Source organism: Hyla sarda, chromosome 13 (assembly GCF_029499605.1).
Source record: "Hyla sarda isolate aHylSar1 chromosome 13, aHylSar1.hap1, whole genome shotgun sequence".
NCBI lineage: Eukaryota > Metazoa > Chordata > Amphibia > Anura > Hylidae > Hyla > Hyla sarda.
In genome coordinates, this window is record NC_079201.1 from 43,302,117 (window position 1) to 43,325,150 (window position 23,034).

At 40.8% G+C, this 23,034-nt stretch overlaps 1 protein-coding gene across 11 annotated transcripts in view; it reads left to right on the forward strand.

Moving 5' to 3' along the window:
- The window catches only part of LLGL2 (LLGL scribble cell polarity complex component 2), a 578,766-nt gene that overhangs the window by 344,928 nt on the left and 210,804 nt on the right, over positions 1 to 23,034 (forward strand). For all 11 annotated transcript variants that reach the window (XM_056550314.1, XM_056550313.1, XM_056550316.1 and 8 more), the window contains one exon: positions 10,285 to 10,435. In XM_056550314.1, the coding sequence (XP_056406289.1) occupies positions 10,285 to 10,435 (151 nt within the window). The remainder of the gene's footprint in view (positions 1 to 10,284; positions 10,436 to 23,034) is intronic.

The window sequence follows — 23,034 nt, forward strand, 5'->3', positions numbered from 1 at the left end:
GTGACTGAAGTTGCTGTGTCACGGTGGTCAAGTATGACAGCTGGTGATTTCGTTGGGTGATCATTAGGGATTGCTGGGCGATCACCGTGGAAATGTCGGGAAGACTTGACAGCGGCACCTCAGCGGAACCCATGGCCGGATCTACTGTCACGATTCGGCAGGCTGGAGGTGGATCCTCTGTGTCAGAGAGGGATTGGCGTGGACCGTGTCGGTGGACCGGTTCTAAGTTGCTACTGGTTTTCACCAGAGCCCGCCGCAAAGCGGGATGGTCTTGCAGCGGCGGTAGCAACCAGGTCGTATCCACCGGCAATGGCTCAACCTCTCTGACTGCTGAGATAGGCATGGTACAAGGGATAAGGCAAGAGCAAGGTTGGACGTAGCAGAAGGTCAGGGCAGGCAGCAAGGATCGTAGTCAGGGGCAACGGCAGGAGGTCTGGAACACAGGCTAGGAACACTCAAGGAAAGGCTTTCTCTGGCACAAGGGCAACAAGATCCGGCAAGGGAGTGCAGGGGAAGTGAGGTATAAGTAGGGAGTGCACAGGTGGAAACTAATCAGGGTGATTGGGCCAGGCACCATCATTGGTGCACTGGCCCTTTAAATCTCAGAGAGCTGGCGCGCGATTGCCCTAGAGAGCGGAGCCGCGCACGCCAGAGCATGACAGCCGGGGACCGGGACAGGTAAGTGACTTGGGATGCGATTCGCGAGCGGGCGCGTCCCGCTATGCGAATCGCATCCCCGCCGGCAATGACAGTGCAGCGCTCCCGGTCAGCGGGTCTGACCGGGGCGCTGCAGAGAGAGGGACGCCGCGAGCGCTCCGGGGAGGAGCAGGGACCCGGAGCGCTCGGCGTAACAAGGACAAGAGTGCATCTTTAAAAAACCTCTATTAAATGTTAAAATCATTTGTCATGGGTGATACAGTGTACAGCTTATATACAGAAGGTAAATATAATATATGTTTGTATAATGCACTATTTCATTTCAATCATTTGGTATTTTAGGGTTATCTTTAAACATGGCTGCCAGGATCAAAATACGCAACATATTTAAAACACCCCCCCCCCCCACCCTTCATTTCCGTGAGTCACCAGGAAACTGACCCACCCGAAATGAAGAAGAGGTAAAGTGCTCTCCACTATCACATTCTGGAGAACACACCTTTTAATTAAAAATAAATGGACTACAAATTGTGTGTACTTTTACGACACATAACCAATGTGCAAAAATAAATATGCAATTTCACTTCCAGTGTATTAACGTGTCAATACTGGTTGTAAACCATTAATGAATATGTACAAATGATAACCACAATTATTTAGATGACAACGGTAGGAAAAAATGTCTCGACCATTGAACCAAGAAACTCAGCTGCCAGTCTGGAACCTCTAATCCGGCACTCAGATTTAATGTCCCAAGCTTCCAATTTTTACTTTTGTTACAATTCGGTTATTATTACTTAGAATTACATTTTGACCTTGGATTGGTACAAACTGCTATGAGATTTTGATAATAAACTTTCACAAAGAGCTGAAAAGGAAAAGTACACAGCTCCTTCATAGGAAATTATTTAGGGAAAATATATATTTCAATGTACCTCTAATTTTCCCTCACACACTTATTTCCATTGTCCACGGGACAGCACAGTTTAGTACAGTCAGACAAAGAATATATTTATAGAGACCCACCTTAGGCAGTCAGATGAAGTCTACTCATATTATCTGAGACAGGCAAGATATTTTGTAGTGTGTTGGTAGGGTACCTTTATTTTTACCGAAGTCATAACAGATGCAAATAATGAAGTCTGTATAAACTCTCTTTTTGCCTTGTTGAATCCCGAGGCCACCCAATTTACGGACATTACTACACACATTCCTTCTGTTTAGCGTATGAGGCCACGTATGTTAACATGGGGTACAAGACTGCTGGCACACACAGTTTCTTACCAACTTTTCAGATGCCGTCTTTGTCCTGTACCACCTCTCTTCTTCTTCCATTGGTCTCTCTCGGTTCCTGCAAGAGACCTAACTAGAAAAATCCACACTCCCCATCCACCTGTACACTTTGTACCATAGTTGTGGGGAGATGGCAGCCTCCATTACCATTCAGTCCCCTTGGCTTTTGGGGCTGCTTCCTTCATTTCTCTTGCCGCTCTCGGATTTGAACACTTGAATTGCCAACTACAGATTGGTTCGCCCCAGGATTAAAAAAACCTTTCTAACTTCAATAGGCCCATGCCTGTGGGCGGTAACAAAAGTGTACCCATACTCATTGTCATACCTTCAAATATCTTACATATATCAGTGAATATCTTCAACTCCACTTCTCTGAACCACCAGCTCAGATCGAGTGGTTTATTGTAGTAGAACTTCATTCTGTGTGTGGTCACCATATATCCTGTCTTATGTATTACATCTTTACATTTCTTAGAACAAACTTGCATTTATAACTCAGCATTAACCATGGATTCCCTGATTTTTTTTTTTATCATAGCTCTTGAATTCTTAACCTCATTAATTCAAAAAATTTTAATCATAATCTGAGAGTAGCAAAACTGACAAAAGAGGAAGGAGAAAGAGAGGAAAAAAAAAATATATATATATTTATATATATATACACATCATTATAAGGTTATCCATTCAAAATTGGTATTATTCAAATAAATGCAACGTAGAAAGTATAAGTATATCACATTGTATATGCAGGTCCTATAAACATATTCAGTTTATATATATAAACATTTCCTTCAAGTGTGATTTTTGTTTTCAGAAGAGGAGGCTGTCATGCTCTATGTAAACCCCACCTTACGCCTCCCAAACCTCTGTCACCAGTCACCAACCCTTTGAGCCTGGCCCTCTGCTTTCCCTAAAACTAGCTCATTTTTCAAAAAACTTTGAGTGTCCAGCATGTCACTGGATTTCTGTGCTACTTTACAACAAGAGACATACAAGACACATGTAACATGTAACAATACCAACATACAAACACATACAGGGCCCACATAACACAAATGGCCTACATTCACACCAAAAAAATGCAAAAGAAAAAATTATGTAGAGCTCTTTTGGGGGAAGAAGGAAAAAATTAGCTGATTTTAAACATTTATCAATTGAATAGTGATCACTTTTTCCTTTTTTCTCATTTTATTTTTCTTGCCCAAACGTCTTCTTTTGTTACTCCCGTAATATAATCAGACAATCACATTTTCTGATACATTTCATTTTTTGGCATGGCATCCATCCGTGTAACTGTAAAGACAAGGAAATTAAGGAAATATCATCAGATGGTTCAATCAATACCACGTGGATATCCTCCTCTTCCAATACCAAAATGTATTAAAACACAAACAACTTCATAGTGGAAACATTCACTGGTCATTTCTAGAGATGAGCGAACTTTTCAAAAATTCGATTCGGCTGATTTGCCGAATTTTCCTGAAAAGTTTGTTTCGATCCGAATTTATTCTTTTTAGTCTCTATAGGGGTATAGAACACTTTGCTGTGTCCTAAAATGCATATGGAGTGTGCTGGGGTAGTGAAATACTGTCATTCAGAATAGCATGCAGATTACCGGCATCGCTCTTAGAATCACTGCCGCACAGCAGCACAATGACAGAGCCTGGTGGTGGCATCAGTGTCAGGAGACCATATAGTGACTGAATGACATAGCGGGGACATGTTGGCAGCAAGAAGAGACCATTTAGTGGCTGAATGGCACAGCGTGGAGTTGGCTGATGCACTAGTACACTACACACCAGGGCTTTACAATCCCCCCCCCCCCCCCAAAAAAAAAAAAACACAATATATGACATTTCTGACAAAGATTTCTCATAGGTAGCACCCGCTATCCAAAAATTAGAAATTTCCAGACCCAGGCCCCACCTCTGCGGCATCAGGAACCCATATATTGCCTGAAGGACACAGCCTGGAGTTGGCTGATGCACCAGTACACACCCGGGCTTCACAATCCCCTCCAAAAAACAACAACATTTTTGAAATTTTTTAAAGAAATACCTTTGTGTAAGAACAAGCGCATATCCAACAGTTCACAAGACTCTATAATTCAGGACGGTGGACCACCCAAAGACATTCTTCTCAAAAATAATAAACCACACAATGTTTGAAATTTTTTTACAAAAACAAATTCAATATGTGTGTAATCGCATCTGTCTCCAAAAGATCAGATCACCAAAGGACTTTTTTCACCCAAAATGATGAAGCAGAGTCCGTATTTTTTATTTTTTTTTCATTAAAAAATCACACGCAACATGCGTTCCGTTGTGTAACTATTAGCATTCTGGAAAATTCAATTTTATTACTGATAAAATTATCAGTAAATTAAAAAAAAAACACTACCCAAGAGTGTTTAATTACCCCATACATTGCATCAGGAGCAGTCAAGAGTAGGCCTCAGCAGTACCCAAGAGGCTTTAATAACCCCCCTACCTTTGCACGATCAATTGCGAAATCAAGCCATACCAGTTGTGTTATGCCCTCTGATTTCCGGGGCCGCAGGCCTATCTCTATCTTTCATCGACCGGTGCTGGTAACCCGCTAACTCCCGGAAAGGTAAGCTGCCGTGAAGCAGGTGGTCTCTCCCGGGCACGTTTGGCTCCAGAATTTCCACTACTGCCACACCACGCTGACTGCCAACCGTGCTACTGCCTTTCTGACTCAAGGGCAACCTGCAACTCTCTTCTCCCGATGATGAACCCCCCTTCTCCTGAGATCGAGCAATAACAGGTGTGTTATGCCCTCAGATGTCCAGGGCCACAGGCGCGCTCCACTGAACGGATTAGGGTGTGTCCATCTTTTTTTGTAGCACCCGCAATCCAAAAATTTTAAATTCCCAGACCCAGGCCCCACCTCTGCGGCATCAGACTTTTTTCTCAAAAATAATGAACCACACAATTGTTGAATTTTTTTTTTAAAAATTGAAATTTTTAAAATGGTCTGAGCAGAGGGGGGATATGTGGCAAGGAAAGGGTGTATTTCCCTTGCTAACTCTGGAGAATCCTCCACCTGTGGCCTGATTAATGAGGTATCAGGAAGGGGAAGTGTGTTTAAAAGGAAAGGAAACAAAATAGTTGGGGCTCTCCCTGGGAAACAGCATGTCGCTGTAGGAGGAGACACTCGGGCCCTGTTAAGGAAGCACACAGCTGGAATCTGTGAGTGGCCCCAAGTGACAGTGTGAACTGTGAGTAAAACAGGTTGCAGGGGCACATTTTTTATGCTGGCTGAGGATAGCTCACCAGTTAGTCAGGGCATGCTTATATGTGTAGTCAGTGACCAGACGGTCTAGGACTTTGGTTTGTTCCGGAGTTATCTTTTGTTTTACCTGCAACCTGTGTTAATAAAGCTGGCAAGGTGCCAGACTTCAATGCAGAACGGTTGTCTGGCGAGTTATTGCGAGGAAACGTGTCCCGTGGCAAGTAACCAGGACGATCCCAGAGCTAATCCCCGAGATGGAATGTCACACATGTTTTCCTGTTCCTCCGATGAGCTAATGTCACTGGAACACACAATACTCATATTGTCATCTAATGAAGGATCCTTTTCTTCAGAGAACGTATCTATCATTTTATTATTTTGAATGTCAGGTGGTATTCTGACAATTTTTGTGAAGCTCTGGGGTCTCCTCATGCTTCAGCCAATTCCAGGCTGTGCCATTCAGACACTATATGGTCTCCTCCTACTGATGCCACCTCCAGGCTCTGTCATTGTGCTGACATGTGACATGGGACGCCTTGTTAGATTAGGTCCTTTGTACCCACACAACAGGGCCCGAGCCACTAAAACTTGGGAGTTAAAAGTTCCATTTAAAAATCCTCAATTTCAATGTAAAAATCTTAGATTTCTATTTAGAATTCATGTATTTCAATGGTCTCGTCGTGTTTCAACCACCTTCAGGCTGTACCATTCAGACACTACATGGGCTCCTTATGCTTTCCCCAGCTCCAGGCTGTGTCATTCAGCCAATATATCGTTTTCTGATGCTACTGGGACTGGGATATTAAAGGGGTTATCCAGCATAAGGTGATTTTAGTACGTACCTGGCAGGCAGTAACGGACATGCTTAGGAAGGATCTGCGCTTGTCTTGGGCTAAATGGCTATGCTGTGAGATTACCAGAACATTGTTGGCTAGCTTTGTGTGAACTTGTATTTCCTGTTTTCAGTTTTCTTGTGTGCCTACAAATCCCATGATACCATTTTCCTCCCTCCCACACATCAGCTACCCCACCCATTGAAACATAAATGAGCTGCCGACCTGTGGTTTTCAATCAGAGTGCCTCCAGCTGCTGCATTAGTTGCAGATTGCTCTCTCCACCCATTGAAGCAGACAGGCTCCCTGTCATCAGCTGACTAGTGAGTAAGGTCTCGACCGCATTGCAAGCTGGGAACAGCAGTCATTTAGTATGCGGATAAAAATAAATATGGGAAATAAATATTGGGATGAAAATCACAGAAGAATTGTGAAAAAACCGTGACACACAGGTAAAGACGCTATATTATGAACTACACTAACTTTACAGCCCCTATAGCATAGTCAAATTAAAAAAATTCCTGTAATACCCCTTTAACTCCAAATATGTTCTGGTAGCCCTAGCTAACATAAATGCTTAATTGAGATTTCAAGATTGATCTTTCAATGTAAGGCGTTATGAAACCCTCTCGTGTATTGCTGATGCCTGCCACTGACAGCTCCTGTGTCTTTCAGGAATTACTCAGCTTACTGATGCTTCTGGGCTTGGGCCTAAAATTTTTGGATGTTTAGCATGAGCTAAATACATGCTTAATAGAAATTTCAACATTGATCTTTCAATGTAAGGGGTTATGAAACCCTCTTGGGTACTGCTGATGACTGACTGCTCCTGACTGCTCCTGTGTCTTTCAGGAACTGTCCTGACTGCTCCTGTGTCTTTCAGGAACTTCTTGGCTTACTGATGCTTCAGGGCTTGGGCCTTACATTTTTGGATGTTTTGCACTAGCTTACATACGTGCTTAATTGAGATTTCAACATTGATCTTTCAATCTTAGGCGTTATGAAATCCTTTTGTGTACTGCTGATGCCTTGTCCTGACTGTGTCTTTCAGGAACTACTTGGCTTACTGATGCTTCTGGGCTTGGGCCTTACATTTTTGGATGGTAGCACTACCTAACATGCATCTTCAATAGAGATTTCAACATTCACCTTTTAATTTTAGGGGTTGTGAACCCCTCTTGTGTACTCATGTTGCTTCCTGTTCCACTCTGTCAGCCCGTTGGTCCTGTGACAGTGTGCGACTCCGCCCCCTCCTCATCCTCCACCGTGTCCTCAGCCTCCACTGCCGGACAAGTTTCAGTGGCCCTTCAGCATACCGTGTGTGCAGGGCACGGCGGTGTCACACTATTCACATGGTTTGCCTTGGTGAAAAGTGTTGGAAACCATGGCTGGTCAGGGCAATGGAGACGTTGCGCCTACATCTCACGGTCACATGAGCCCTGTGGGGGGCTTGTTAAAATTGGCCCTTTGTACCCAAACGCCGGGGTTCCGGGACACTAAAACTTGGGAGTTAAAAGTTCAATTTCAAAATCATTTTTTTGTTTTTAATTTTTTTTAAAGTTTTTATTTCTCATTATACATGATTACAAAATAATACATACACAAATCTACTCAGTTTTTTCAAGAAAAATAATAAACTACTCTCCCCTCCAGTTTCCCTCCCCCCAACCCATTACCAGCTAGGATGCGTTCTCCCACTTCTTCCATTCAGTGTCTATTTTTCGGCCCATTTTTTTCCCTCTATAATATATGGCCTCAAACAAAATCATTCATTTAAATTTCAAAATCTTAAATTTTAATAAAAAAAATCATACATTTCGATGGTCTCCTCATGCTTCAGCCAACTCCAGGCTGTGTCATTCAGACAATATATGGTTTACTGATACTGCTGCTGGGCCTGGGAATAAAAATTTGTTATGCAAATTCATCTAGGGATTGACACTAGTCTACTCATGCTGCTGCCAACTCCTGGCTGTGCCATTCAGCCACTATATGGTCTCCTCATGCTGCCAGCTCCATGCTGTGTCCTTCAGCTACTATATCGTCTTCTCATGCTGCCAACACCTCCACGCTGTGTCATTCAGCCACTATATGGTCTCCTCATGCTGCCAATACCTCCACGCTGTGTCATTCAGCCACTATATGGTCTCCTCATGCTGCCAAAACCTCCACACTGTGTCATTCAGCCACTATATGGTCTCCTCATGCTGCCAGCTCCAGGATGTGTCCTTCAGCCACTGTATGGTCTTCTCATGCTGCCAACACCTCCATGCTGTGTCATTCAGCCACTATATGGTCTGCTCATGCTGCCAACACCTCCACGCTGTGTCATTCAGCCACTATATGGTCTCCTCATGCTGCCAAAACCTCCACGCTGTGTCATTCAGCCACTATATGGTCTCCTCCTACTGATGCCACCTCCAGGCTCTGTCATTGTGTCACACACTGATTTCCTACACTGATCACTGCCATGCAATAGCTGTTCTTTAAAGCTTTGCTCTCTCTGGTCCCAGATTCTTCCTCAAAGAATGAAATTGGCTTATTATGCTACTTTCAAGGGTCATTATCCCCAGGCATTTGAAATCCTCAGTGGCTCCTTCTAAGGTTGAGTTTGTTAGGGCTCTCAATAGGATGGAGAAATTGGTGTCAGCCGATATGGGTCACTCTTCCTCCTCTTCTTCATCTTCCTCTTTCTCATCCTCCTCTTCCTCCTCCTCCGCCGCCTCATCTTCCTTCTGTCCACGTCCATGGTTTTACTTGTTCTGCAGTAATAACTCAATTATGAATTATGATCATAAAAATATTATGAAAAATAAAAAAATTGAAAATTATAAAAAAATATCAAAATGATGACCTGGTGAATTTTAGACAAACCTAATTAATACAATTCACATCTGAGTCCAACTATTCTATTTCCTCAGATATCAAGTTCTTTTTGATGAGATGACATTGACGCTAAGGATGTAGTTTTGCAATATAGAATAATACACAGATATTATAAAAATATGCAGATTTATTGTTTATAAGGTTCTAAACATAAATAAGTAATAAACACAATGATATATGCAAATAAATGTCAATTATATATTAATATCAAGAATTAGTTTAAAGCATTACAAGCTTATTAGTTGACTACATATATGTTACGATATTACGAAAGCTACAAGGTAAGGAGGATCTCATATAAGAAAAAGGATATACACCACTCTGTGCAGAGGAAATCTCATGATATCAAGATGGGCAATATCTCACCATATAATCTAATCATATCAATATGGAATGCAAAATACACTCAGCCCCCTTTCTAACCAACTACACATCACATGATTCCAAGAATGGGCAATTCCATCTAAGGATACTGTATTTACATTTTGATATACTTTCACCCCATTCTGGACTATTTTCTACACATGATCTTGGTAAGAAATTGAAGACAGATAAATAGCAGAGATATATGATCTTGCTCTATGTTTCAATGGGAAGAACTTGAAATCAGGTTTCCTGTGTTGGAAATTGACTTAAAACACTTAGCTTGGCGAAATAGGATTTCTATATTTAAAGCAATTGTTCAATGCTTTCTTGTAGATCTGGAGAATGGACCCTCCTGCAGTTAGAATCCATAATACAGAACATCCAAGACCACAATCTCAATATGGAGATAATTATTTAATTTAATTAATTCTCTTATTTGCCAATCTAAATGGTATAATCCCATTACCATATAATTCCAGGGATTAACTCTGACATATACCAATTAAAACTTGCTTTCTCTTAGACATGTGGCACCAGTTAGACATTTCCCAACCAACAAATTTGTTGTAATGTAGAATGTAACTAGCCCCTCTCCTGTCTTATCTCAACAGCCATAAATATCTAAGGAGAGGAGTACATTCCTCTCTGACTGGCATATTTGTAGATAAGAAACTCTAGAATAAACTGTGGCCTAAACATAGCTGATACATACAAAATGGCCGACATACATATAAAATAGCTTACGCATTCATTTTGGGCCTACAAAACCCCTAACGTACTGTATAGTTATGTGGTCTTTTTTCACTGTGCTATTATTTCTTTGTTTTCTTGGCCCTAATTGTATGTATCATTATGTGATACTATTTTTGTTATTCTTCTCTTCAAGAGTAATGAGATATGCCATTATTATATATTACATTCATTTTCTCTCCTATAAGAAATTGGATATAACACAGAAACTGTATTGTACAGACATATTTTGACTTTTTGTCAGGTGCAGGAAGCAAATGCCCGCTTACAGCAAGAAGCTCTGCATGAGATGGAGCTGGCCCCTGTACAACGCAAGGTCGAGGCTCGATCTGCAGAAGATTCCTTCACTGGGTTTGTGCGCACACTGTATTTTGCGGACACCTTCATCCGTGACAGTAAGTTATATATTCTAATGTGATTAGAAAGCATTCTCTGGGCTAGGAGTGTTTTATGTTTTTGTTTTCCATATTGTCAGTTTAACCCCTTAAGGACCCAGCCAATTTTCACTGTAGGACACGGCCATTTTTTGCACATCTGACCACTGTCACTTTAAACATTAATAACTCTGGGATGCTTTTACCTTTCATTCTGATTCTGAGAATGTTTTTTCGTGACAAATTCTACTTTATGTTAGTGGTAAAATTTTGTCGATTCTTGCATCATTTCTTGGTGAAAAATTCCAACATTTGATAAAAAAATTTAAAATTTAGCATTTTTTTTAACTTTGAAACTCTCCGCTTATAGGGAAAATAAATATTCCAAATAAATTATATATTGATTCACATATACAATATGTCTACTTTATGTTTCCATCATAAAGTTGACATGTTTTTACTTTTGGAAGATATCTGAGGGCTTCAAAGTATAGCAGCAATTTTCCAATTTTTCACAACATTTTCTAAAGCGAAATTTTTCAGGGACCATTTCTGTTTTGAAGTGGATTTGAAGGGCCTTCTTATTAGAAATACCCCACAAATGACTCCATTATAAAAACTGCACCCCTCAAAGTATTCAAAATGACATTCAAAAGGTTTGTTAACCCTTTAGGTGTTTCACAGGAATAGCAGCAAATTGAAGGAGAAAATTCAAATTCTTCATTTTTTTCACTGGCATGTTCTTGTAGATCCAGTTATTGAATTTTTACAAGGGGTAAAAGGAGAGAAATCTTCCTAAAATGTATAACCCAATTTCTCTCGAGTAAGAAAATACCTCATATGTGTATGTCAAGTGTTCGGCGGGCTCAGAAGGGAAGAAGCGACAGTGGGATTTTGGAGAATGAGTTTTTCTGAAATGGTTTTTGGGGGGCATGTCACATTTAGGAAGCCCCTATGGTGCCAGAACAGCAAACAAAAAAAAAAAAAAACACATGGCATACTATTTTGGAAACTACACCCCTCAAGGCACGTAACAAGGGGTCCAGTGAGCCTTAACACCCCACAGGTGTTTGACGACTTTTCATTAAAGTTGGATGTGAAAATTATTATTATTTTTTTCACTAAAATGCTAGTTTTCCCTCAAATTTTAATTTTTTACAAAGGACAATAGGACAAAATTACCCCCAAAATTTGTAACACCATCTCTTCTGAGTATGGAAATACCCCATGTTAGGACGTAAAATGCTTTGCGGGCAAACTACAATGCTCAGAAGAGAAGGAGTGCCATTGAGCTTTTGGGAAAAAAATAGTTTGGAATGGAAGTTAGGGGCCATGTGCATTTACAAAGCCCCCCGTGGTGCCAGAACAGTGGACCCCCCCACATGTGACCCTATTTTGGAAACTACACCCCTCACAGAATTTAATAAGGGGTGAAGTGAGTATTTACACCCCACTGGCGTTTGACAGATCTTTGGAACAGTGGGCTGTGCAAATGAAAAATTACATTTTTCTATTTCACGGACCACTGTTCCAAAAATCTGTCAGACACCTGTGGGGCGTAAATGCTCACTGTACCCCTTATTAAATTCTGTGAGGGGTGTAGTTTCCGAAATGGGGTCACATGTGGGTATTTGTTTTTTTGCATTTATATCAGAACCACTGTAAAATCGGCCACCCCTGTGCAAATCACCAATTTATTCCTCAAATGTACATGGTGCGCTCTCACTCCTGAGCCTTGTTGTGCGCCCGCAGAGCACTTTACGCCCACATATGGGGTATTTCCGTACTCAGGAGAAATTGCGTTACAAATTTTGGGGGTCTTTTTTTCCTTTTAACGCTTGTGAAAATAAAAAGTATGGGGCAACACCAGCATGTTAGTGTAAAATGTATTTATTTTTTTACACTAACAAGCTGGTGTAGCCCCAACTTTTCCTTTTCATAAGGGGTAAAGGGAGAAAAAGCCCCCCAAAATTTGTAGTGCAATTTCTCCCGAGTAAGGAAATACCCAATATGTGGCCCTAAACTGTTTCCTTGAAATACGACAGGGCTCCGAAGTGAGAGAGCTCCATGCACATTTGAGGACTTAATTAGTGATCGCATGGACATAGGGGTATTCTACACCAGTGATTCCCAAACAGGGTGCCTCTAGCTGTTGCTAAATTCCCAGCATGCCTGGACAGTCAGTGGCTGTCCGGAAATGCTGGGAGTTGTTGTTTTGCAACAGCTGGAGGCTCCGTTTTGGAAACACTGCCATACAATACGTTTTTCATTTTTATTGGGGGGACAGTGTAAGGGGTGTATATGTAGTGTTTTACTCTTTATTATGCGTTAGTGTAGTGTTTCCCGCTAGGAGTTTGCGCTGCGGTGAAAAATGTGCCGCAGCCCAAACTTGAAGCAGGAAACTTACTGTAAACCTGCTCGTGTGAATGTACCCTGTACGTTCACATGGGGGGGGGGGGGGCAAACCTCCAGCTGTCTCAAAACTACAACTCCCAGCATGTACTGACAGACCATGCATGGTGGGAGTTGTACTTTTGCAACAGCTGGAGACACACTGGTTGGAAAACCTTCAGTTAGGTTCTGTTACCTAACTCAGTATTTTCCAACCAGTCTGCCTCCAGCTGTTGCAAAACTACAACTCCCAGCATGTACTGATCGCCGAAGGGCATGCTGGGAGATGTAGTTATGCAATAGCTTTAGGTACGCAACTACAACTCCCAGCATGCCGAGACAGCTGTTTGCTGTTTGGACATGCTGGGATTTGCAGTTTTGCAACATCTGGAGGGCTACAGTTTTAGAGAACACTGCAAAGTGATCTCCAAACTATGGTCCTCCAGCTGTTTCAAAACTACAATCCCCAGCATGCCCAGACAGCAAACAGTTGTTTGGGAATGCTAGGAGTTGTAGTTTTGCAAGATCTGGAGGGATACAGTTTGGGGACCACTATATAGTGGTCTCAAACTGTAGCCCTCCAGCTGTTGCAAAACTACATATTCCAGCATGCCCAAACAGCTGTCTAAGCATGCTGGGAGTTGGAGTTTTGCAACATCTGGAGGGCTACAGTTAGAGACCACTGTATAATGGTCTCAAACTGTACCCTCCAAATGTTGCTAGGCAACTCACGGGCTTCCATCGGATGCAGCCGCACGTCATCGCCGCCCGCCGATCTCCGTCGCTCGCAGCCTCCGTCGCCCGCCCGGATGGGTAAGTGGATCTTCGGCGCCGGTCCCCGTCATTTCCCCGTCCTGCCCCGCCTATTGTGGGTGGGCAGGACGGGGAAAACAAAAGTTAACCCCCCGCCCCCGCCTGCCACCTCACTCCTATGGCTTTAGGGGGATCCTGGGTGTCTTAGACAACCGCGATCCCCCTTGTATTCCGGGTCACCGGGTCACTATAGACCCGTAATGACCCGGAATTGCGCAAATCGCAAGTGTAAATTAACTGGTGACCCCCCTGGGCGTTTGCACGGGATGCCTGCTGAACGATTTCAGCAGGCATCCCGGTCTGATCCCAGCCCGGCGCGCGGCAGTACCAGTACTAGGGTGTCATGACGTACGCGTACGTCAAGGGTCCTTAAGGGGTTAAGCATAGTCACCTCTCGATTCTACAGTCCTTTCACTTTTTTCACACTTTATGTTGTGGCCTTATCATTTTGCACTCAGTACCACATAATGATATACTTAAAACAAATATACATAGTGCAGCTGTTTAAATGCCACTGACAGCTTTGACAACAGCATCTAAAGTGTTTAATACTTGGCATTGGAGATCATTCTGTGTTGTTCCTCTCCATATATCCATAATATTTCTATGACATAAATAAACCTCATGGGTCATTTTGACCTTAAGGACGAGAGCATTTTTTGCAAATCTGACCACTGTCATTTTAAAAGGGCCCTCACGCCCCCTCCCAAAGACTTGCATTAAGGGGGCGGGCCATGATGTCACGAGGGGCGGAGCGGTGACATCACGATGCTCTGGCCCCTGTATTGCCGGTCATTACGCACAGAGCGAGTTTGCTCTGTGCAGTAATGATAGCGGGGTAACATAGTTCATAAGGTTGAAAAAAGACCAGAGTCCATCAAGTTCAACCTATATCCCTACTGAGTCAATCCAGAGGAAGGAAAAAAAACCCTCATATTAGAGGTAAAAATTCCTTCCCGACTCCAAATATGGCAGTCAGAATAAATCCTTGGATCAACGTTCTGTCCCTAAATCTAAATCTAATATACATAACCAGCAATATTCTTACTCTCCAAAAATGCATCCAGACCCCTTTTAAATTCTTTTACAGAGTTCACCATGACCACCTCCTCTGGGAGAGAATTCCACAGTTTCACTGTTCTAACAGTAAAGAACCCCCGTCTGTGCTGGTGTAGAAACCTTCTTTCTTCTAAACTTAGAGGATGCCCCCTTGTTATAGATACAGTCCTGGGTATACATAGATCATGGGTAAGTTCTCTGTACTGTCCCCTGATATATCTATACATAGTTATTAGGTCTCCCCTAAGCCTTCTTTTTTCTAAACTAAATAACCCAATTCTGATAATCTTTCTGGGTACTGTAGTCCTCCCATTCCCCGTATTACCCTGGTTGCCCGTTTTTGAACCCTCTCCAGCTCCACTGTATCTTTCTTGTACACTGGTGCCCAGTACTGTACACAGTATTCTATGTGTGGTCTGACTAGAGATTTGTACAGCGGTAGAATTATTTCCTTGTCGTGGGCATCTATGCCTCTATTGATGCACCCCATGATTTTATTTGCCTTGGCAGCAGCTGCCCGACACTGATCACTACAGCTAAATTTACTGTTAACTAAAACTCCCAAGTCCTTTTCCACATCAGTCGTCCCAAGTGTGCTCCCATTTAATACATAATCCCAGCCCGGATTTTTCCTCCCCATATGCATTACCTTACATTTATCAGTGTTGAATCTCATCGGCCACTTCCCAGCCCAAGCCTCCAACCTATCCAGATCCATTTCTAACAGTGCCCTGTCCTCTATTGTGTTTACCGCTTTAAAGAGTTTAGTATCATCTGCAAAGATTGCTACTTTACTATTCAACCCCTCTACAAGGTCATTAATGAATATATTAAATAGGACAGGACCCAATACTGACCCCTGTGGTACCCCACTAGTAACAGTCACCCAATCAGAATAAGTACCATTAATAACCACCTTCTGTTTCCTATCACAGAACCAGTTACTTACCCACTTACACACATTACACAGCCCAATCCTTCTCATTTTATGCACCAACTGTTTATGTGGCACTGTATCAAATGCTTTGGAAAAATCCAGGTATGCGACATCCAGCGTTTCCCCTTGGTCCAGTCTGGAGCTCACCTCCTCATAAAAGCTGATCAGGTTAGTTTGACAGGACCGTTCCCTCATAAAGCCATGCTGATATGGAGTCATACATTTATTTGTATCAAGATATTCCAAAATAGCATCTCTTAGAAAACCCTCAAACAATTTACATACAACAGAGGTTAAGCTAACAGGCCTATAATTTCCGGGGTCACCTTTTGTCCCCTTTTAAAATATTGGCACCACATTTGCCATGCGCCAGTCCTAGGGGACAGTCCCTGTTACTATAGAGTCCATGAATATAAAAAATAGGGGTCTGTCTATTACACTACTTAATTCCTTTAGAACACGGGGGTGTATGCCATCTGGACCTGGCGATTTGTCTATTTTGATTTTTTGTAGGCGGCACTGTACTTCTTCCCGGGTTAGACAGGTGACCTGTAAAGGGGAGTTTACCTTATCTCGCTGTATTTCACCTGGCATTTCGTTTTCCTTGGTGAACACAGTGGAGAAGAATTTGTTTAATATATTTGCTTTTTTCTGATCCCCATTTATAATTTCTTCTTTATCATTTTTTAAAGGGCCTACACTTTCATTGTTGACCTTTTTGCTATTTATATAGTTAAAAAACATTTTGGGGTTAGTTTTACTTTCTTTGGCAATCAGTCTTTCTGTCTCTATTTTTGCGGCTTTTATCAGTTTTTTACATATTTTACATTTTTCTCTATAGCTTTTTAATGCTTTTTCACTGCCGTCCTCTTTTAGTAGTTTAAATGCTTTATTTTTGTCATTTATTGCCCCCTTAATGTTTTTATTCATCCATATTGGTTTTCTTTTATTTCTGACCCTTTTATTCCCATAAAATAAACATCTTACAGTGAGAGTTTAAGATATTTTTAAAAGTCTCCCATTTAGTGTCAGTATTCTTGTTTTTGAGGACATTATCCCATTTTATAATGTTAAGGGCTTCTCTGAGTTGGTCAAACTTTGCCTTCCTCAAGTTCATTGTTTTTGTGGCCCCTCGAGAGATTCTCTTATTAAAGAACAGCGGAGTTCTGCAGCGGAGATCCCGGGGGTCCCCAGCTGTGAGACCCCCACGATCTGACATCTTATCCCTTATCCTTTGGATAGGGGATAAGATGCTAGGGGCGGAGTACCCCTTTAATCATTAATAACTCTGAGATGCTTTTGCTTTTGCATTTGATTCCGAGATAGTTTTTTTGTGAAATATTCTACTTTGTTAATGGTAAATTTTCGTCAACACTTGCATAATTTCTTGGTGAAAAATTCCAATGTTGCATTTGAAAAATAATTCAAATGCCAAATAATAAATTATATATTGATTCACATATACAATATATCTTCTTTATGTTGGCATCATAAAGTTGACATGTTTTTACTTTTGGAAGACAATAGAGGGCTTCAAAGTTAAGCAATAATATTCCACGAAAATTTCAAAATCTGAATTTTTCAGGGACTAGTTAAGTTTGAGGTGGATTTGAGAGGCTTTCATATTAGAAATACTCCATAAATTACCCCCATGATAAAAACTGCATCCCTCAAAGTATTCAAAATGACATTCAGAAAGTATGCTTACCCTATAGGTGTTTCACAGGAATTGTAGCAAGTGAAGGGGAAAATTCTGAATCTTCATTTTTTACACCTGCATGTTCTTCTAGACCCATTTTTTAAATTTTTACAAGGGGTAAAAGGAGAAAATTTATTCTTATATTTGTAGCCCAATTTCTCTCGAGTAAGCACATACCTCATATGTCTATGTAAATTGTTCGGCGGGCGCAGTAGAGGGCTCAAAAGTGAAGGAGCGACAAGGGGATTTTGGAGAGTAAGAGGTAAAGGGAGAAAAAGCCCCCCAAAATGTGTAACTCAATTTCTCTTGAGTAAGGAAATACCTCATATGTGGATGTAAAGTGGTCTTTGGGTGCATTAGAGGGCTCAGAAGGGAAGGAGCAACAAGGTGATTTTGGAGAGTGAATTTTGCTGAAATTGTTTTTGGGGCGCATGTTGCATTTCAAAAACTCCTGCCAGAACAGCAATAAAAAAAAAGGAAAAAAAAGAAACACATTGCACAATATTTTGGAAACTACACTCCTCAAGGAACATAACAGGGGGTACAGTGAGCCTTAACACCCTACAGGTGTTTGATGACTTTTTGTTAAAGTTGGATGTGTAAATGAATATTTTTTTTCACTAAAATGCAGGGTTTACCCCAAATTTTTCATTTTCACAAGGGGTAGTAGGAGTAAATGACCCACAAAATTTGTAATCTAATTTCTTCTGAGCATGGAAATATTCCATGTGTGGACGTAAAGTGCTCTGCGAGCACACTACAATGCTCAGAAGAGAAGGAGCCATGTGTGGCTTTTAGACAGCAAATTTTGCTGAAATGGTATTTGTGATCTATGTCGCATGTAAGAAGCCCCCATGGTGCCAGAACAGCAAAGAAAAAAACTTATATGGCACACTATTTTGGAAACTACACCCCTCAAGGAACGTAACAAGCAGTACAGTGAGCCTTAGCACCCCACAGGTGTTTGACAAATGCTCATTAACCCCTTAAGGACCCCGGCTTTTTCCATTTTTTCATTTTCAATTTTTCCTCCTTAATTTTAAAAAATCATAACTCTTAAAAATTTTCACCTAAAATTCTATATGATGGCTTATTTTTTGCGTCACTAATTCTACTTTGTAATGTCATTAGTCATTTTACCCCAAAATCTACGGTGAAACGGGAAAAAAAATCAATGTGCGACAAAATTGATGAAAAAACACTATTTTGTAAGTTTTGGGGGCTTCCATTTTTACGCAGTACATTTTTCGGCAAAAATTATACCTTATCTTTATTCTGTAGGTCCATACGGTTAAAATGATACCCTACTTGTATAGGTTTGATTTTGGATCACTTCAGGAAAAAAAACATGAATACATGCAGGAAAATGTATATGTTTAAAATGGTCATCTTCTGACCCCTATAACTTTTTTATTTTTCTGTTTTCAGGGTGCTATGAGTGCTCATTTTTTGCGCCGTCATCTGAAGTTTTTAGCAGTACCATTTTTGTTCTGATCAGACTTTTTTATCACTTTTTATTCTTTTTTTGTGGTATAAAAAGTGATCAAAAATGCGCTATTTTGGACTTTGGAATTTTGTTTTGCGCGTACGCCATTGAATGAGCGGTTTAAAAAGCGGTATATTTTTATAATTCGGACATTTCCGCACGCGGCGATACCACATATGTTTATTTTATTATTATTTACACTGTGTTTTGTTATTCTTGGAAATGCCGGGTGATTCAAACTTTTATTAGGGGAAGGGATAATTGAAAGGGTTAATGATTTTTTTTTACACTTTTCTTATGCAATATTATAGCTCCTATAGGGGGCTATAACATTGCATTAACTGATCTTTTACACTGATTGATCCATCTCCATAGGAATGGATCAATCAGTGTTTCCGGCGATTGAATGCTCAAGCCTGGATCTCAGGCTTGAAGCATTCATTCGGCGATCAGACAGCACAGGAGAAGGTAAGAAGACCTCCTCCTGTGCTACAGCTGTTCGCGATCCCGAACAGCTCCCTGAGCTAACCGGCAACTTTCACTTCCGCTATTAGAGGCTGGTCCCGGCTTCACTATGACGCCGGGCCCACCACGATATGATGCGGGGTCACCGTGTGATCCCGCGTTATATCGCAGGACCGGGACCCAGGACGTACCCATACGTCCTGGGTCCTTAAGAGGTTAAAGTGGGTTGTGAAAAGGAAAATTTTTATTTCTTTCACTAAAATGCTGTGGTTACCCCAAAGTGGTAATAGGAGTTAAAACCCCCCAAAATTTGTAAATACATTTCTTCGGAGTAAAGACATACTTCATATTTGGAAGTAAACTGCTCTGCGGGTGCACACTAGGTCTCAGAAGAGCAGGAGCGCCATTCGGCTTTTGGAGAGAGAATTTTGCTGGAATCGGAGTCGGGGGCCATGTGCGTTTACAGAGCTCTCATGGTAGTGGGACCCCCCTCAAGTGCCATCATTTTGGAAACTACACCCCTCAAGGAACATAACAAGGGGTTACACCTCACAGGTGTTTGGAACAGTGGGCCATAAAATGACAATTTTTTTTTTACCCAAAAATGCTTGTGTTACGCTAAATTTTTAATTTGGACAAGGGGTAATAGGAGAAAATGCCCCCCAAATTTGGTAACCCCATTGCTTCTTAGTATGGATTTAACATGCTATGCGGGCACATAACAGGGCTCAAGTGTGGCATTTGAGCTATGTTCGCATTTGAGGCCTATGGCATATCAATAGCTGACGGTTACATACATTAAGAGGAAAATAAAACAAAGAAACACCCACATGTGACCCCATTACAGACAGTACCCCCCTTGAGGAATGGGGTAAAGTGGACATTTTGAATGCACGGGTGTTTCCTAAATTTATTTTCCAGGAGAAGTTTAGTTTGGGAAAAATGAAAATTGCCATTTGCAGCTATTCTCTTCTTCATCATTCTGGAAACAACTAACATGTGACCCCCAAATTGTTGCTTGGAAATATGACGGGGCTCATCAGAGAGAACTCTGTTCGCATTTGAGGTCTAAGTTTCTTACGGACCAATCAGTAGCTGACTGTTACATACATTTAGAGGAAAATAAGAAAGGAAAACCCACATGTGAGCTTATTACAGACAGTACACCCCCTCGTAGGTAAAATATTGGCACCACATTTGCCATGCGCCAGTCCTAGGGGACAGTCCCTGTTACTATAGAGTCCATGAATATAAAAAATAGGGGTCTGTCTATTACACTACTTAATTCCTTTAGAACACGGGGGTGTATGCCATCTGGACCTGGCGATTTGTCTATTTTGATTTTTTGTAGGCGGCACTGTACTTCTTCCCGGGTTAGACAGGTGACCTGTAAAGGGGAGTTTACCTTATCTCGCTGTATTTCACCTGGCATTTCGTTTTCCTTGGTGAACACAGTGGAGAAGAATTTGTTTAATATATTTGCTTTTTTCTGATCCCCATTTATAATTTCTTCTTTATCATTTTTTAAAGGGCCTACACTTTCATTGTTGACCTTTTTGCTATTTATATAGTTAAAAAACATTTTGGGGTTAGTTTTACTTTCTTTGGCAATCAGTCTTTCTGTCTCTATTTTTGCGGCTTTTATCAGTTTTTTACATATTTTACATTTTTCTCTATAGCTTTTTAATGCTTTTTCACTGCCGTCCTCTTTTAGTAGTTTAAATGCTTTATTTTTGTCATTTATTGCCCCCTTAATGTTTTTATTCATCCATATTGGTTTTCTTTTATTTCTGACCCTTTTATTCCCATAAAATAAACATCTTACAGTGAGAGTTTAAGATATTTTTAAAAGTCTCCCATTTAGTGTCAGTATTCTTGTTTTTGAGGACATTATCCCATTTTATAATGTTAAGGGCTTCTCTGAGTTGGTCAAACTTTGCCTTCCTCAAGTTCATTGTTTTTGTGGCCCCTCGAGAGATTCTCTTATTAAAGAACAGCGGAGTTCTGCAGCGGAGATCCCGGGGGTCCCCAGCTGTGAGACCCCCACGATCTGACATCTTATCCCTTATCCTTTGGATAGGGGATAAGATGCTAGGGGCGGAGTACCCCTTTAATCATTAATAACTCTGAGATGCTTTTGCTTTTGCATTTGATTCCGAGATAGTTTTTTTGTGAAATATTCTACTTTGTTAATGGTAAATTTTCGTCAACACTTGCATAATTTCTTGGTGAAAAATTCCAATGTTGCATTTGAAAAATAATTCAAATGCCAAATAATAAATTATATATTGATTCACATATACAATATATCTTCTTTATGTTGGCATCATAAAGTTGACATGTTTTTACTTTTGGAAGACAATAGAGGGCTTCAAAGTTAAGCAATAATATTCCACGAAAATTTCAAAATCTGAATTTTTCAGGGACTAGTTAAGTTTGAGGTGGATTTGAGAGGCTTTCATATTAGAAATACTCCATAAATTACCCCCATGATAAAAACTGCATCCCTCAAAGTATTCAAAATGACATTCAGAAAGTATGCTTACCCTATAGGTGTTTCACAGGAATTGTAGCAAGTGAAGGGGAAAATTCTGAATCTTCATTTTTTACACCTGCATGTTCTTCTAGACCCATTTTTTAAATTTTTACAAGGGGTAAAAGGAGAAAATTTATACTTATATTTGTAGCCCAATTTCTCTCGAGTAAGCACATACCTCATATGTCTATGTAAATTGTTCGGCGGGCGCAGTAGAGGGCTCAAAAGTGAAGGAGCGACAAGGGGAATTTGGAGAGTAAGAGGTAAAGGGAGAAAAAGCCCCCCAAAATGTGTAACTCAATTTCTCTTGAGTAAGGAAATACCTCATATGTGGATGTAAAGTGGTCTTTGGGTGCATTAGAGGGCTCAGAAGGGAAGGAGCAACAAGGTGATTTTGGAGAGTGAATTTTGCTGAAATTGTTTTTGGGGCGCATGTTGCATTTCAAAAACTCCTGCCAGAACAGCAATAAAAAAAAAGGAAAAAAAAGAAACACATTGCACAATATTTTGGAAACTACACTCCTCAAGGAACATAACAGGGGGTACAGTGAGCCTTAACACCCTACAGGTGTTTGATGACTTTTTGTTAAAGTTGGATGTGTAAATGAATATTTTTTTTCACTAAAATGCAGGGTTTACCCCAAATTTTTCATTTTCACAAGGGGTAGTAGGAGTAAATGACCCACAAAATTTGTAATCTAATTTCTTCTGAGCATGGAAATATTCCATGTGTGGACGTAAAGTGCTCTGCGAGCACACTACAATGCTCAGAAGAGAAGGAGCCATGTGTGGCTTTTAGACAGCAAATTTTGCTGAAATGGTATTTGTGATCTATGTCGCATGTAAGAAGCCCCCATGGTGCCAGAACAGCAAAGAAAAAAACTTATATGGCACACTATTTTGGAAACTACACCCCTCAAGGAACGTAACAAGCAGTACAGTGAGCCTTAGCACCCCACAGGTGTTTGACAAATGCTCATTAACCCCTTAAGGACCCCGGCTTTTTCCATTTTTTCATTTTCAATTTTTCCTCCTTAATTTTAAAAAATCATAACTCTTAAAAATTTTCACCTAAAATTCTATATGATGGCTTATTTTTTGCGTCACTAATTCTACTTTGTAATGTCATTAGTCATTTTACCCCAAAATCTACGGTGAAACGGGAAAAAAAATCAATGTGCGACAAAATTGATGAAAAAACACTATTTTGTAAGTTTTGGGGGCTTCCATTTTT